Source organism: Culex quinquefasciatus, chromosome 2, assembly GCF_015732765.1.
Source record: "Culex quinquefasciatus strain JHB chromosome 2, VPISU_Cqui_1.0_pri_paternal, whole genome shotgun sequence".
NCBI lineage: Eukaryota > Metazoa > Arthropoda > Insecta > Diptera > Culicidae > Culex > Culex quinquefasciatus.
In genome coordinates, this window is record NC_051862.1 from 183,557,929 (window position 1) to 183,574,237 (window position 16,309).

At 33.3% G+C, this 16,309-nt stretch overlaps 1 protein-coding gene across 1 annotated transcript in view; it reads left to right on the top strand.

Annotated features, from left to right (window-relative positions):
- LOC6040847 overlaps positions 1-16,309 on the top strand; it is a 135,571-nt gene that overhangs the window by 75,671 nt on the left and 43,591 nt on the right. The window contains exon 2 of the mRNA XM_038255515.1: positions 3,185-3,710. Coding sequence (XP_038111443.1) covers positions 3,560-3,710 — 151 coding nt within the window. The 5' untranslated portion in view covers positions 3,185-3,559. The remainder of the gene's footprint in view (positions 1-3,184; positions 3,711-16,309) is intronic.

A 16,309-nucleotide genomic window follows, 5' to 3' on the forward strand; every position in this document is an offset into this window, starting at 1 on the left:
AATTACAGTATGTAAAAAAAGTATTTACACCCCTTGGGCACTATGCACATTTTGTGATGAAACATGTAAACAATTTAATGTTGACATAAACCTAGTACTACGTTTTGTTCAGAAACTCATGCCGAACATTTTGCTGCAAAAAGCTCATGAAAATATGTTTTCTATAAAAAGTTATATAACAAATACTATTACAAAAATAAAAATGGTGCAAAAAAAGTTTGTACACCTTTCGAAAAATTAACATAAATAAAGTTATTTGTTGACAAATCACCATAAATCCAGTCTCCCAACTCCAAATAGGCATCCTTGACTGATTAAAAATATAATTTGGATTGAATATAAAGTTTACTAATTACTTAGTATAAAAGTTTATATAACTCTGGAAATTCTAAATAAAACTTATCTAAACTTAATTTTGCAAACTTTCAATTTAACTAAATGTCAATATATTACCATAGAATTGCTAAATAAACATTCTGGAGTGGGTATAACACCGTTTTGGGGTCTTTGTATCGCTAGAATAGATTTTCGTTGGAATTTCGTACCAACCCGGAATTACGTCGTCGGAAAATCCGCCGGCATTCGAACCGGTCCACAATTAACAAGTCAACCTATGTGGCATCGAAAGGGCATAAAATTTCCGATCTTTGATACCCAGACATCTAGGTTTTCTATAAAACCCACGTTTTTGAATACCTAGGCAAAAACGTTGTTATGGTTTCGTTTGAGCAATCTGCCAAAAATGTATGGAATTTCGTAATTTTTGTTCTCGTGGATCAAACTTACTTTTTGCCCAGGTATTTAAAAACGTGGGTTTTATAGAAAACCTAGATGTATGGGTATCAAAAGATCGGAAATTTTATGCCCTTTCCGATGCCACATAGGTTAACTTGTGAATTGTGGACCGGTTCGGATGCCGGCGGATTTTTCGACGACGTAATTCCGGGTTGGTACGAAATTCCAACGAAAAATCTATTCTAGCGATACAAAGACCCCCAAAATGGTGTTATACCCACTCCAAAATGTTTATTTAGCAATTCTATGGTAATATATTGACATTTAGTTAAATTGAAAGTTTGCAAAATAAAGTTTAGATAAGTTTTATATAGAATTTCCAGAGTTATATAAACTTTTATACTAAGTAATTAGTAAACATTATAATCAATCCAAATTATTTTTTTAATCAGTCAAGGATGCCTATTTGGAGTTGGGAGACAGGATTTATGGTGATTTGTCAACAAATAACTTTATTTATGTTAATTTTTCGAAAGGTGTACAAACTTTTTTGCACCATTTTATTTTTGTAATAGTATTTGTTATATAACTTTTATAGAAAACATATTTTCATGAGCTTTTGCAGCAAAATGTTCGGCATGAGTTTCTGAACAAAACGTAGTACTAGGTTTATGTCAACATTAAATTGTTTACATGTTTCATCACAAAATGTGCATAGTGCCCAAGGGGTGTAAATACTTTTTTTACATACTGTACATCTAAAAAGGGGTACACTCAAACCCCGATGGTTCGACATCAACTGTTGTCAAACGAACGGGGGCACTTTTTAGTTTGACACCCCTTTTACACAGAGTTCACACTCTATCAAACGTATAAACGTGTAAAATGTGACAGTTCGTAATTTTTTAGTTTGACTTTGACCCGTTTGTACACCTATAGATGACTGGGTATCAAAATTTTTGTAATTAAAAGACGCAACTTTTGATACCATAACATGTATAAGTCATCGCTAAAATTTTCAAGTTATCGCAGTTTTAGTGGAAAAAGTTGATTTTTTGCGGATTTCGCCATTTTCCCGTTTTTGCGCGTGGTGCGTCGAAAAATTCAGTTTTTATTTTCAAAAAATCATGTCTCCGAAACGTACGGTTCGAGATTGCCAATTTTTCAATATGCAATGTGAATATGTCCAAGGAATCCGATAAAAATATTTTCAGAAATAGGTTCTTTGGTCCAGACACGGTCAAAACACCATTTTAAGTTTTCATGCGACTTTTTCAAATGGTAAGCTAGATCTTTGAAACTTCTTACTATTTTTCCCAAATAGCCAAACTCATTACCTTTCTTTTGCGTCTAAGACAGCTAAAATCAGATGTTATGACGTGGAGATATGATTTTTCGAAAAAAGAGGTTTTTGCAAAAAATGACGTAAATTGACATTTTTTGAACCACCCTAGCACGATGTAGGTCACACTGATGGCCAAACAAAAAAAAAAATACGGGTCTGATTATTTTGGTCAAGGAGCCAACAGAAAAAAATTGAGCACGATCGGAGAACTTTTTTCGGTTTAGGCTCTTTTCAAATGGAATTGCTGTAAAGCTACATCTGAAGTGACGAAGACCTCTTTAGGTTAAAGTCACCTTAATAAAATAAACAACAACAGTTGGCCGTGCGGGTTGGGGCGCGGGCTTAGTAAGCTAGATATTATAGATGTTTTTTCCTAGCGTCTGCCAGATGTTAATTTACACATTATTAGAGGTAAAATTTGACCCTTTTCTGACATAAAAGATATGCCCCTTTTTAGCTGTAATTTTACCACGACTTTTTTACTGTGTAGCATTTTACATTGAATAATGATTCAACAGACAGTAAGCTGACTTAAAAAAACTCACAGAATTTCACAAAAAAGACAAAAGTTTTATTGTGTAAAAATAGCTTTGCCTTAAAAGAATCCATTAATTTGTTTATAATTGTTTTTTTTTGTTTTGTTTTTATTACATACTTTATTAGTCAATTCAAAAGTTCTACGAAACTTCAAAAGCAGTTTTAAATTCATCCAGTCATTACCATTACCTACAAAACGACCAAGTTTACCGCACATTACTGCTGCCATCAACTCAGTTTTTTTTCGTAAAAGCCAACGCAGCACTATTGAACACCGAAACTCAATTATCATCAAGCCGAAAATGTATTGAATTTGTGATGCCTGTCTGCTGGCGACACAGATTTGCCCAGTCACACTCATCAAGTCGCTTCTGCCCACGTAACGAAAACTCCCATTCCGGGCAGCCGAAATAGCCCATCACTGCGCGCGCTTCTTGGACCGGAACTCGATGACCGTCTAAAGGAGGAAAAAAAAAATGAATGAACCGTATTATTAAGAAATTTCATCAACTTCAGCCCCTCTTCTAACGACTGTTTTTATTTTTTGCTCTCTGATTTCATTTCCAGCCCCCTGGTCCCCGTGGCTTTCCGGAACTCAACGGCGATGGCAGCCGACGATAAGCCCTCGAAATAGCTGCTGCGCCCTGGTGTAGATTTAAAAAGAGACAATGACGATGCCGGTGGTGACCGCGGCCAGTGCTCGTTAGGGACCACTTTTCGGTTCAGTTAACCGGCGGTGCGATATCGACTTCTGGCTTCCGGAATCGACGGCCAGCTTTACGAAGAGGCCCCCCTCACGTGGGCGGCACATCAAACGGGCCAACCTTTGAACTTTGAAACGAACCATCTGGGGGAAGAGGGGCCAGGAATCGACATCATCAAACATCCTGCGGGACGCCGACGACGACGAACCCGTTGTCCGTCCGTTTCGAAACTAGCAGGATGATTCTTTGGGGCAGTGGCCGGCGGAGAAGACGCAGGCGGTTGGAGGTGCCCCCGGGTGGTGGAGGTGCCTTTAGTGGACCTTTGGTGCAGCTGACGAAATGGTGCACCACGTTGTTCATCATCCTGGAATCGACGGCCGTTGGAAGTGGTGAGTGTGCGAAATTTACAGGTTTTACAGACAAATGGATGTGAAAATCGCTTTTATGTTTCTAAAATTAAATTACAATTTAATGTCAACCAGTATGTTGCTACACTTGAAACAAAGATCTGAAATCCGATTGAGACCACATAGATTGACCTTCATACAGATGATGTTCAAGATGTAAAACTTTACCTGTTTGTCTGTGTCTGAACACAAATGCGGAAGCGTTGATAATTATAGCTGGAAGAGGAAATTAACCTGCCATAGTTTGATAATTTCCCCAAAGGTGGGAGTACGAAAACATACGAAATCCTGATGCTTTTGGAAATGAACCTTTAGGCCACATGATCGAGTGTAACCCTTTACAATTGAACTCAGCCGATAGACAAGCTTCGATCTAACATTTCCAAACAAAACAAATTTTAATCCAGATTATTGGGTTGTTTGGTTTTATTTTTATAAAAAAAAAAAAACAATTTTGCGAAAAATATTACCCTTACAAACATTTTACATTCTTCAATCAGCAAACAGTTATTACAATATCTATTGATATTAATTACAGTGACAGTGGTGGCAGTGCGTGGCCGAATGGTTACGCTGTCCGCTTTGTAAGCGGATGATTCTGGGTTCGATTCCCATCTGCTGCAACCTTTCATCGGATGAGGAAGTAAAATGTCGGTCCCGGCCTTAGTTGGTGTTAGGCCGTTAAGGCATTCTAGGTGTAGGAGTCGTCTCCATGCCATAAGTACAAACAACACACCAAACCAAGCCTACTCCGGTGGAATCGCTGGCGGCGGTTGGACTCAATCCAAAGGTCGTCAGTTCAAACACTGGGGTGGAAGGTTCCTTGGAGTAAAAGATGTTTGGGTGCTCTCACCATTCAAGCCTTCGGACTCCTAGGTTCGAGCAGAAACTTGCAATAGAGACCACAAAAGACCCGGGGGTCGTTAATGTGGATGGTTTGATTTTTTTTTTTTTGCTATTAATTACACTCGATGTAGAAAAATTCTACAAATCATTTGTTTGATTCCATTTTGCATTTTAAACCCCCAAGAAAATTCGCACCAGACACGGGTCAGTCATAGCCCGGCAGCGTCATCAGCACTGATGTTGATAGAATTCGATTTGTCCGACTGAGTCCAGCTATAGAGTTCAATGGACCAAACATACAGTAAAAGAGCGAAGAAAAGAAGGAGGAGAAGGAAAATTTCATCCCAAAGTAACGAACCACAATCAGACGTCGTTTTTCATCAGTTTCAAACACACACACAAAGAGTCTCACAGAAGGATGTTCTTTGAATTTGTCACAGTGAGCATGCGGAGAGGAGTGGATGACATCGAGGGACGTTAATTTGGCAAATTTCCTTCTGTGGGTAATCAATTTTCCACATTATGAGTGTATGTTTTTCCGGGTCGGGATTTGCTGAGGGATGAAGGTTCATGAAAAAGGGACTGGAACCATTTGTCATTTAAAGTGGTTGAGTTGGGTGTGGAACTAGAATCAGTTACAGTGGAATCTAATATCAATTTAAAGTTGGAAAAAATAATTTAGAAGATATTGGACCACTTCCGAAGAAAACAAGCCATGTTAGCCTTGGTTGATTGTAAAAACAAGCATCACTCAGAAGAAAAGCAAACCCACATAATTCATCCGGAACCAAAATAAAGCCCAAGTAAAACATTGCAGTTGTGTGGAGGCTTCATGTGCTGAAGAAAAGAATCGATTTTCGTTTGAAAAGACATTCTGGTTGGCTTGTTCAAATGTGTTTTCTGAATAAACAGTCGGATGTTAAGCCACAAAAACACAACTCAAGTGGTTTGCTGAAGAGTACCATATTTCGATTCTTTAGTCTCTGTTCAATGTAAAATTGAGTATTTTTTTTAGATTTTTATGGCTTTAAAGGTAAAAAAAGCAAAGCAATCCACTTTAACGCCCAGGGGGTTTCTGCTCATTTCTAGGCGTCCGAAGGTTATGTGTGGTGAGTCACCCAAAACCTCTTTTACGCTAATAGACCGACGTTTTACTTCCCGATCCGATAGACAAATCTCGTCTCGAAAATTGCCACTGGGTCCGTTTGGGATTGAACCCAGGCCTTACTGGGTTGAGAGGCTACCACGCTCACCACTAAACCAGCGGACCTGGCTTTAAGGGTACACGTCGTAGTTTCAAAGATAGTAAAATGTAAGTAACAAAAATCGTGGTGCACTGGTTTATGAAAACGTTGTGTGATGTACAATTGTAGCATGTTTCGTCTTACATTCTCGAAAAAAATATACATGAATTTTGATAAGAGATTTTAGGAATTGTTGAAATATTACGACAAATAAAATTTGTCATTTTAAGACTACACTCCAGAGTATCTATAAGCGTCGGAGAAAATAAGAAAATATTTATTCAAATAAGTTAAACTTTAAGAGTTTGTAACTCAACAACCAGCAGTCCGAGCAACAATGTAAAAAAAAGGAAACCTTTAAAAAATTGCAAACATTTTTGTGGATGGGGTTATTTTTGTAAAATATTTAGATTGTTTTCCAAAATTTTATTTTCTGTTCAAGATTTGGCAACATCCTAAACTCACGAGCAAAAGAAGATCTTCTCAGTACTGTAAAAGATACAAAAAACGGACAAACATTTCCGTAACTTTTTTTTGTGAAAAGTCCTGAACTGAGCAATTCTCTGAGATTTCAGTCATTCGATTTTTTTTTTTTGTATTTTTTTGGTTTTTGGTGCCTTCGGTATGCTCAAAGAAGCCATTTTGCATCAGTTTGTCCATATAATTTTCCATACAAATTTGGCAGCTGTCCATACAAAAATGATGTATGAAAATTCAAAAATCTGTATCTTTTGAAGGAATTTTTTGATCGATTTGGTGTCTTCGGCAAAGTTGTAGGTATGGATATGGACTACACTGAAAAAAAAATGATACGCGGTAAAATTTTTTTTGGTGATTTTTAATTTCACTTTTTGTCACTAAAACTTGATTTGCAAAAAAACACTATTTTATTTTTTTTATTTTTTGATATATTTTAGAGGACATGAAATGCCAACTTTTCAGAAATTTCCAGAATGGGCAAAAAATCTTTGACCGAGTTATGATTTTTTGAATCAATACAGATTTTTTCAAAAAAATGAATGATTGGTCGCAAAAATTTTTCAACTTCATTTTTTGATGTAAAATGGAATTTGCAATCAAAAAGTACTCTAGTGAAATTTTGATAAAGTACACCGTTTTCAAGTTATAGCCATTTTTAGGTAACTTTTTTGAAAAAAGCCGCTGTTTTTCATTTTTTTAAATTGGTGCCCATGTTTGCCCACCTTTGAAAAAAATATTTTTGAAAAGCTGAGAAAATTCTCTATATTTTGCTATTTCGGACTTTGTTGATACGACCCATAGTTGCTGAGATATTGCCATGCAAAGGTTAAAAAACAGGAAAATTGATGTTTTCTAAGTCTCACCCAAACAACCCACCATTTTCTAATGTCGATATCTCAGCAACTATAGGTCCGATTTACAATGTTAAAATATGAAACATTCGTAAAATTTTCCGATCTTTTCGAAAAAAAAATACTTTCAAAAAAAATTAAATCAAGACTATCATTTAAAATCAGCGTAATATTGAATGTTTGGCCCATTTGGAATGTTAGTCTTGATTTAAAATTTTTAGTTTTTAGTGTTTAGTGTTTTTTTGCAAATCAAGTTTAAGTGACAAAAATTGAAATTAAAAATCACCAAAAAATTTTTTACCGTGTATCATTTTTTTTTCAGTGTAGTCCATATCCATACCTACAACTTTGCCGAAGACACCAAATGGATCAGAAAATTCCATCAAAAGATACAGAATTTTGAATTTTCATAAATCATTTTTGTATGGACAGCTGCCAAATTTGTATGGAAAATTATATGGACAAACTAATGATGCAAAATGGCATCTTTGGGCATACCGAAGACACCAAAAAAGTTTCAGTCGGATTAAAAAATACAAAAATTTAAATTAAAGAAAAAAGACCGATTCCGTAGAGAACTGCTCAACTATAACCTACAAATTTTCCAAAGACACCAAATCGATCAAAAAGACCCCCTAAATTTACAAAGCTTCGAATATTCACAGTTATGCCCCGGTTTTGATTCGTTCAGCTGCCTCGGTTAAGCACGAACCACGAACCAATGCTTAACTGAAGCACAGTCAATTTTTTTTTTCATTATGAGTATCAAATGAATGGGATTTTTTCATGCATTTGGAATACAGCTTATTTTTTCTAAAATAATCAAAATTTTTACGAGACTACATATTTTCCAAAACAAACACTCAAAATTTAAGATTTTTACAGTATGGATATCAAACGATCGGGATTTTTTCAAACATTTCGAAATTTTTAACACATTTTTTTGAAAAAAGAACTCAAATTTTTCAATAACTTTTTTAACTACTCAAAGTTTATACAAAACAACGTTTGTTCTAACAAATGCTCAAAATTGAAAAAAACTTCGAAATGTTTGAAAAAGTCTCGATCATTTGTTACCCAACTAAAATTCTGCGTGTATTTTTCGAAAAATACGTAGTTTTATGAAAAATTTGAGTATTTTCAAGGTTGTTATTACATTCTAAGTGTACGAAAAATTTCCGATCATTTGATACCCATAATTTGAAAAACTGAAATTTAGAGTATTTTTTCGAACAAACGTAGTTTTGTGAAAGTTTTGAGTATTTAAAAAAAATTGTTATAACATTCAAAATGTTTGAAAAAGTCCCGATCATTTTAAACCCATTTAAAAAAAACTGAAGCTTTGGATATTTTTTTCGGAAATTCGCAGTTTTGTGAAAATTTTGAGTATTTCCAAAAAATGTTGTTATTACATTCGAAATTTATGAAAAAGTCCCGATCATTTGTTACTCATATTAAATGAAACTGAAATTTTGAGTATTTTTTTCGAAAATACGTAATTTTGTGATTATTTGGAGTATTTTTTTCGAAAATACGTAGTTTTGTGAAAATTTCTGTATTTTCAAAAAAATGTATGACATTTGAAATGTATGACAAAAACACGATCATTTGTTACCCATATTGCAATAACAAATATTTTGTGGTTTTTTTAGAGTAAAAAAATGTATTTTCAAAATACAGGAACAATATAAATTTTTGTGAAAATTTTCTTGTTACTATAATAAAAATGGATAGCTGACATCGTTCTGATTCCAAAACACTAGGTTTATTATTATATGTATGCATGATTTTTTATTCGATTATAGCCAATGTCTCACATATAGCCAAAATCTCATAAGCTCTGTACTTCAGTTATGCACGCCTCGGTTTTTTCATCCCCCATATGCGTTGCAAAACCGAGGCATGACTGTACAGCTTTTTAAAAATAAACACAAGTGCATATGAAAAATTGCGACCGGAACTTATGCGATTTCCTTTCAGCTTCCAAGAGTGATGAAATCAAATGAAACAGCGTAGAGTTCTGATTTTTTTTTTTGAAAACGTGTTAGTGTTTTATTTTGCAAAAAAAAAATTTTTGAAGCCACCCTTACATCGCTGGGGTCCACCAAATGTCGAAACAACAAAAGCGTTTTAAAATATTTAGGCTCTCGGCAAATTTAAGGCTGCATATTTTTTAAAAAGTGGATGGACAAAATTTTTCAAAAAGATGTGATGATTCAATTTGTTCGAAGACAATAAACTTCTAAGACATGATAAACACATAGGGATTCAAAATTTTAATCTATTCAGTCATGAAGAAGATGTCCATAGATAACCTGCGTTATTTAAAAATTTTCAATATTTTTTCTTCTTAAAATGCTTAAAATGTGGGTTCTGTAGGACTGTAATAGTAGTTTATGCAACAAGTTGCAAAAAGAGGATTTTTTCAGCACGAGTCGTACATTTATCCAACGAGGTTCACCGAGTTGGATAAATACGAAGAGTGCTGAAAAAATTAAGTTTTGCAACGAGTTCCATACAACATTTTTTGCAATTCCGAAATCACCCATTGAGTGAAATTCTAAGTCAAACTTCCATGTATTTTGTCAATAAATCGTTTAAATAAATAAAAAATTGAAAAGTGTTACTTTTCAAAACAAGTGCTGAAAAGTGCAACTTTTCAGCACCCATTTCAGTGCTGAAAAGTAGAACTTTTCAGCATTTATTTTGAAAAGTGTTGCTATTCGATTCTGTTATTTTTGGTACAGAAAAGTAGGCTATTTCGTCGTTCAAGAATGACAGGAAAAGTAAGTAGTTTCACGACGGAATTGCAAAAATAAAATTTGAAGGTGATTTGTATTGCTTGAAAATAAACTTTACGGTCTTTCGAGTGATGCAGACATTAATCTTTGATTGCTCGTTATAGAAAGTAAAGTCATCAGACATGCGAATTGTTCTTGTTTCCCGGAATCAAAAACAGTCAACATAAATAAATAAAAAGCCTCAACGCAATAAATCATCTCGTTACACGCCCTCCAATGGCAATGACAAACAAGAACAACGCAATTAATTCTTCCCAACAATAATGGTTGATGGTTCCAGAGGAAGTCTCCGTCTGCTTCTACCAATGTCGAATCCGATTTGCCACTGCAATAAACGATACCTTTTTCCCGGAATTTATCTTTTCCATGTATGTGAGTGTGTGTGTGTGTGTGAGGATGGGGAGGGGTCGGGGAAATTGAAGAAAATCACATCCCGCCTCGGTTCCAATCCATAAAAATAATATAATTTTTCCAATCCATAAAGTTCCACGTACGGCAAATTAGATTCCCCTCCCCAGAAGCGACATTCTGTTTGCCTTTCAAAAAAGGAAACCCATATTTTCTCTCTTTTTCCGGAGTTTTCCCGTACCACTTACAACCACACACACTCACATATACAAGACGACGACGACATTCTCACTGGCTGCCCTGAACGAGATAGCTCAAAAATGTTTCTAATTCGGTACATTTCACACACTTCATTGGAAAGGCACGCACACACACACACACACACACAGTCACACCCACAAACAAGCTTCCAGTTGGGTGAATCGGAAAATCGGACCAAAATATGACCAAAAGCGAAGGGAAATCTTTTTGCTGAGCAGTTCTCTAGGATTTCGGTCATTCGATTTTTTTTGTATTTTTTAATCCGACTGAAACTTTTTTGGTGCCTTCGGTATGCCCAAAGAAGCCATTTTGCATCATTAGTTTGTCCATATAATTTTCCATACAAATTTGGCAGCTGTCCATACAAAAATGATGTATGAAAATTCAAAAATCTGTATCTTTTGAAGGAATTTTTTGATCGATTTGGTGTCTTCGGCAAAGTTGTAGGTATGGATATAGACTACAACTACACATTTCAAAAAGGCCAAACATTCAATATTACGCCCTTTTAAAATGTTAGTCTTGATTTGAAAATTTTGAAAATATTTTCTTCGAAAAGATCGGAAAATTTCACAATTGTTTCATATATTAACATTGAAAATCGGACCATTAGTTGCTGAGATATTGACGATAGAAAATGGTGGGTTGTTTGGGTGAAACTTAGAAAACATCAATTTTCCTGTTTTTAAACCTTTGCATTGCAATATCTCAGCAACTAAAGGTCGTATCAACAAAGTCCGAATAAGCAAAATATAGAGAATTTTCTCAGCTTTTCAAAAATATTTTTTTCAAAACTGGGCAAACATGTGCACTAATTTTAAAAATGAAAAACTGCGACTATTTTCAAAAAAGTCACTTAAATATGGCTATAACTTGAAAACGGTGCACTTTATCAAAATTTCACTAAAGTACTTTTTGATTGCAAATTTGATTTTACATCGAAAAATGAAGTTGAAAAATTTTACGACCAAAATTTCGATTTTTTGAAAAAATCAGTATTGATTAAAAAATTCATAACTCGGTCAATGATTTTTGCACAACCTGGAAATTTCTGAAAAGTTGGCATTTTATGTCCTCTAAAACATATCAAAAATAAAAAAATTAAAAATAGTGTTTTTTGTAAATCAAGTTTTAGTGATAAAAGTTAAATAAAAAATCACCAAATTTTTTTACCGTGTATTATTTTTTCCAGTGTAGTCCGTATCCATACCTACAACTTTGCCGAAGACACCAAATCGATCAAAAAATTCCTTCAAAAGATACAGATTTTTGAATTTTCATACATCATTTTTGTATGGACAGCTGCCAAATTTGTATGGAAAATTATATGGACAAACTAATGATGCAAAATGGCTTCTTTGGGCATACCGAAGGCACCAAAAAAGTTTCAGTCGGATTAAAAAATACAAAAATTAAAATTGAAGAAAAAAGACCGATTTCGTAGAGAAATTGCTCTGCTGGAAAATAGAAAATCAACAATTCAATGCAGAGTCAGAAAGGTGCGGCTGCCAAAGTTTAATACCATCAAGATTCGCTTTGTTTTCGATGGTCCTCCCTTGACGACGTTTTTTTTTCATTCCCTTCTTGAGAAAATAAAATCTACAATTCAATTTCGGTAAAAGGCGCAACCAAAGTGACTCGTCACGTTGTCGTCCGTCCCCTGTGAGAGGTTCGAAGCTCGGAGTCATCACGGTGGTCCAACACAATTGTCCGTCATCAATTCTTGCTGCCTTAAATCAGCAGCTCAGCAGAGGAGGGTGAGAAAGTTGGAATCGACAAAGTGAATTGAAAATGATAATCGGGAACAACTACGAAGCTGATCGGGTGATTGATTTTGAAAGGGAAGGTTTCGGTTAGAAGATTCATCGTAAATAAAATAATGTGGGGATGGTGTAAAATGTGATGGTGCAATATTTTTTTAATGCCTTTTTAACTTAGTTTGTGTAGAAATAGTCAAGTAACTTATAAAAAGAGGCAAAAATATAGAATTTTAATGAATTTTAAAGACCTAATAGCAGGCCATGCTTAACATTTCAATCATACTATCATACAATTTTCTTGTAAACGTTATTTAATTATTTGGGTCAAAGAAAATCTTTTTGCTGTAATGAGAATAAGTTATTTTTCGACTCACTTTTCGATTAATCCCTAAAACATTTTCATAAGCCTTATAGCAAAATATTCATTTTACTTGAAAGGACATTTTTGCAATTTCGTTTTAAGCATACTTTTTTTCCATCTAATAGTACTTGTTCTATAAGACTTTAAGAGACCATCGATAAAACACGTGAACACTGTTTTGAAAGCTCCGACAGAAAAAAATAGATTGCTCTAAAAATTAAAACATTTGAATTGTTTTATATTTTTATAGATATTATTTTAGTTATTTTTTTATAGTTTTATTTCACGGTGCACATCATCGAGAGCTTTTGCGCATAGACTTGCATACAGTTTTGTATCTTAAAACTACGAGAACTAACGAAATAATTTTTGATTCACTCCCTACAGTTTAGTCAACATGAGCATTTACAACAAAGTTTGACAATTTTCAAAATCAGATTATTGCAAGATTGAGTCTGTAAGCTTGCCCAATTTGAAATAAAAAGACAACAACTTTCAAGAAACTTTGGAAAAATAATTTCCAAAACAAGTCATGTTCAGGACAAAATTAATTCTTTAAATTCCTTTTCTTCAAATTGCCAAAAAACTAACAAAATTTATAAACAAAATTGTTTAGAAAAATAAAAATAAAACTGTTCATAGTCCATTAACTGGAAAAATTATAAAAGCAACATAACTTTTTTATATTTGAAACAGTACAAATGCCATAAGAAATTTATTTTCATGAATCTTATTTTTTTAATTCAGTTTTTCTAAAAAACAAAGTTTATCTTATGATAATCCTTGCAAAACATGAGTTTTTCAGCGCATGTCGTATTTACCCAACTTGAGCAATTCTCTACGAAATCGGTCTTTTTTCTTCAATTTTAATTTTTGTATTTTTTAATCCGGCTGAAACTTTTTTGGTGCCTTCGGTATGCCCAAAGAAGCCATTTTGCATCATTAGTTTGTCCATATAATTTTCCATACAAATTCGGCAGCTGTCCATACAAAAATGATGTATGAAAATTCAAAAATCTGTATCTTTTGAAGGAATTTTTTGATCGATTTGGTGTCTTCGGCAAAGTTGTAGGTATGGATACGGACTACACTGGAAAAAAATAATACACGGTAAAAAAAATTTGGTGATTTTTTTATTTAACTTTTAATCACTAAAACTTGATTTACAAAAAAACACTATTTTTAATTTTTTTTATTTTTTGATATGTTTTAGAAGACATAAAATGCCAACTTTTCAGAAATTTCCAGGTTGTGCAAAAAATCACTGACCGAGTTATGAATTTTTAATCAATACTGATTTTTCAAAAATCGAAATTTTGGTCGTAAAATTTTTCAACTTCATTTTTCGATGTAAAATCAAATTTGCAATCAAAAGTACTTTACTAAAATTTTGATAAAGTGCACCGTTTTCAAGTTATAGCCATATTTAAGTGACTTTTTGAAAATAGTCGCAGTTTTCATTTTTAAATTAGTGCACATGTTTGCCCAGTTTTGAAAAAATATTTTGAAAAGCTGAGAAAATTCTCTATATTTTGCTTATTCGGACTATGTTGATACGACCTTTAGTTGCTGAGATATTGCAATGCAAAGGTTTAAAAACAGGAAAATTGATGTTTTCTAAGTTTCACCCAAACAACCCACCATTTTCTATCGTCAATATCTCAGCAACTAATGGTCCGATTTTCAATGTTAATATATGAAACAATTGTAAAATTTTCCGATCTTTTCGAAAAAATATTTTTGGAATTTTCAAATCAAGACAAACATTTTAAAAGGGCGTAATATTGAATGTTTGGCCTTTGTGAAATGTTAGTCTTGATTTGAAAATTCCAAAAATATTTTTTTCGAAGAGATCGGAAAATGTCACAAATGTTTCATAGATTATCATTGAAAATCGGACCATTAGTTGCTGAGATATTGACGATAGAAAATGGTGGGTTGTTTGGGTGAAACTTAGAAAACATCAATTTTCCTGTTTTTAAACCTTTGCATTGCAATATCTCAGCAACTAAAGGTCGTATCAACAAAGTCCAAATAAGCAAAATATAGAGAATTTTCTCAGCTTTTCAAAAATATTTTTTTCAAAACTGGGCAAACATGTGCACTAATTTTAAAAAATGAAAAACTGCGACTATTTTCAAAAAAGTCACTTAAATATGGCTATAACTTGAAACCGGTGCACTTTATCAAAATTTCAGTAAAGTACTTTTTGATTGCAAATTTGATTTTACATCGAAAAATGAAGTTGAAAAATTTTTACGACCAAAATTTCGATTTTTTGAAAAAATCAGTATTGATTAAAAAATTCATAACTCGGTCAATGATTTTTTGCACAACCTGGAAATTTCTGAAAAGTTGGCATTTTATGTCCTCTAAAACATATCAAAAAAAAAAAAATAAAAATAGTGTTTTTTGTAAATCAAGTTTTAGTGATAAAAGTTAAATAAAAAATCACCAAATTTTTTACCGTGTATTATTTTTTCCAGTGTAGTCCGTATCCATACCTACAACTTTGCCGAAGACACCAAATCGATCAAAAATTCCTTCAAAAGATACAGATTTTTGAATTTTCATACATCATTTTTGTATGGACAGCTGCCGAATTTGTATGGAAAATTATATGGACAAACTAATGATGCAAAATGGCTTCTTTGGGCATACCGAAGGCACCAAAAAAGTTTCAGTCGGATTAAAAAATACAAAAAAAATCGAATGACCGAAATCCTAGAGAACTGCTCACTTGGAAAAGACTCGACTTGTACTCTAAAATAATCTATTTTAAACTTGTTTCATATATTACTAAAAAGTTTTTTCTTGTTTTTTTTTTTATATAAATATGCTTCAAATTACGCACTTACCCATAAGTGCTAAAAAACGTCAGTAAAAAAAGAAGGCAGATTAAAACTATTTTTCAAATAGCAACTAATTGCTCGGTTTTTAACATTTCTAACTGACCATTGCCAGACATTTTCTAACCATTTGAAAAAAAAAATTTAGTAACAGTCATTTGAATACCTAAAATTATCCTTTTGATGGCTTCATCTTTAAAAGGAAAATTTAATTTTGGCATTAAAAAAATAAAAAAAATGACGTTTCTGCAATCTAAAATAAAACTTTTTTTAATATTCGTCTAAAATTGTTTCCTAATGATTTAAAACAAATAAGGCCTTTGACTCTGTTCAAGCAAGATGATGGAGAATTTAAACGATTGTTTAAAGCGTAAATTTTAGATTTTAAGCTCATTAAAATAAATAATATCATGTTTGCAATAAACCTTTTTTTCGATAATTCCCAAAATATCTAAGAAATTATAGAAAAAAAAACATATTTTTATAGGCTATGAAATTAAAAATTCAAGAAAAATTGTCGATTTGTTAAAAATAAAATAAAATAAACAATGTAGTACAGTTTGTTGCAATAATATTTTTCAGTGGGGTAATTCTCCGCCAACTCACACAGCAGTTGCCCCGACCCCTCTTCGATTTGCGTAAAACTGTGTCTTAAGAGGTTACTGATCACGATTCCAAGGTCCGTTTATAGATATCTCGTGACGGAGGGGTGGTACGACCCCTTATATTTTTGAACATGCGTAAAAAGGGGTGTTTTTCAAAAAAGTGCAGCCTGAAACG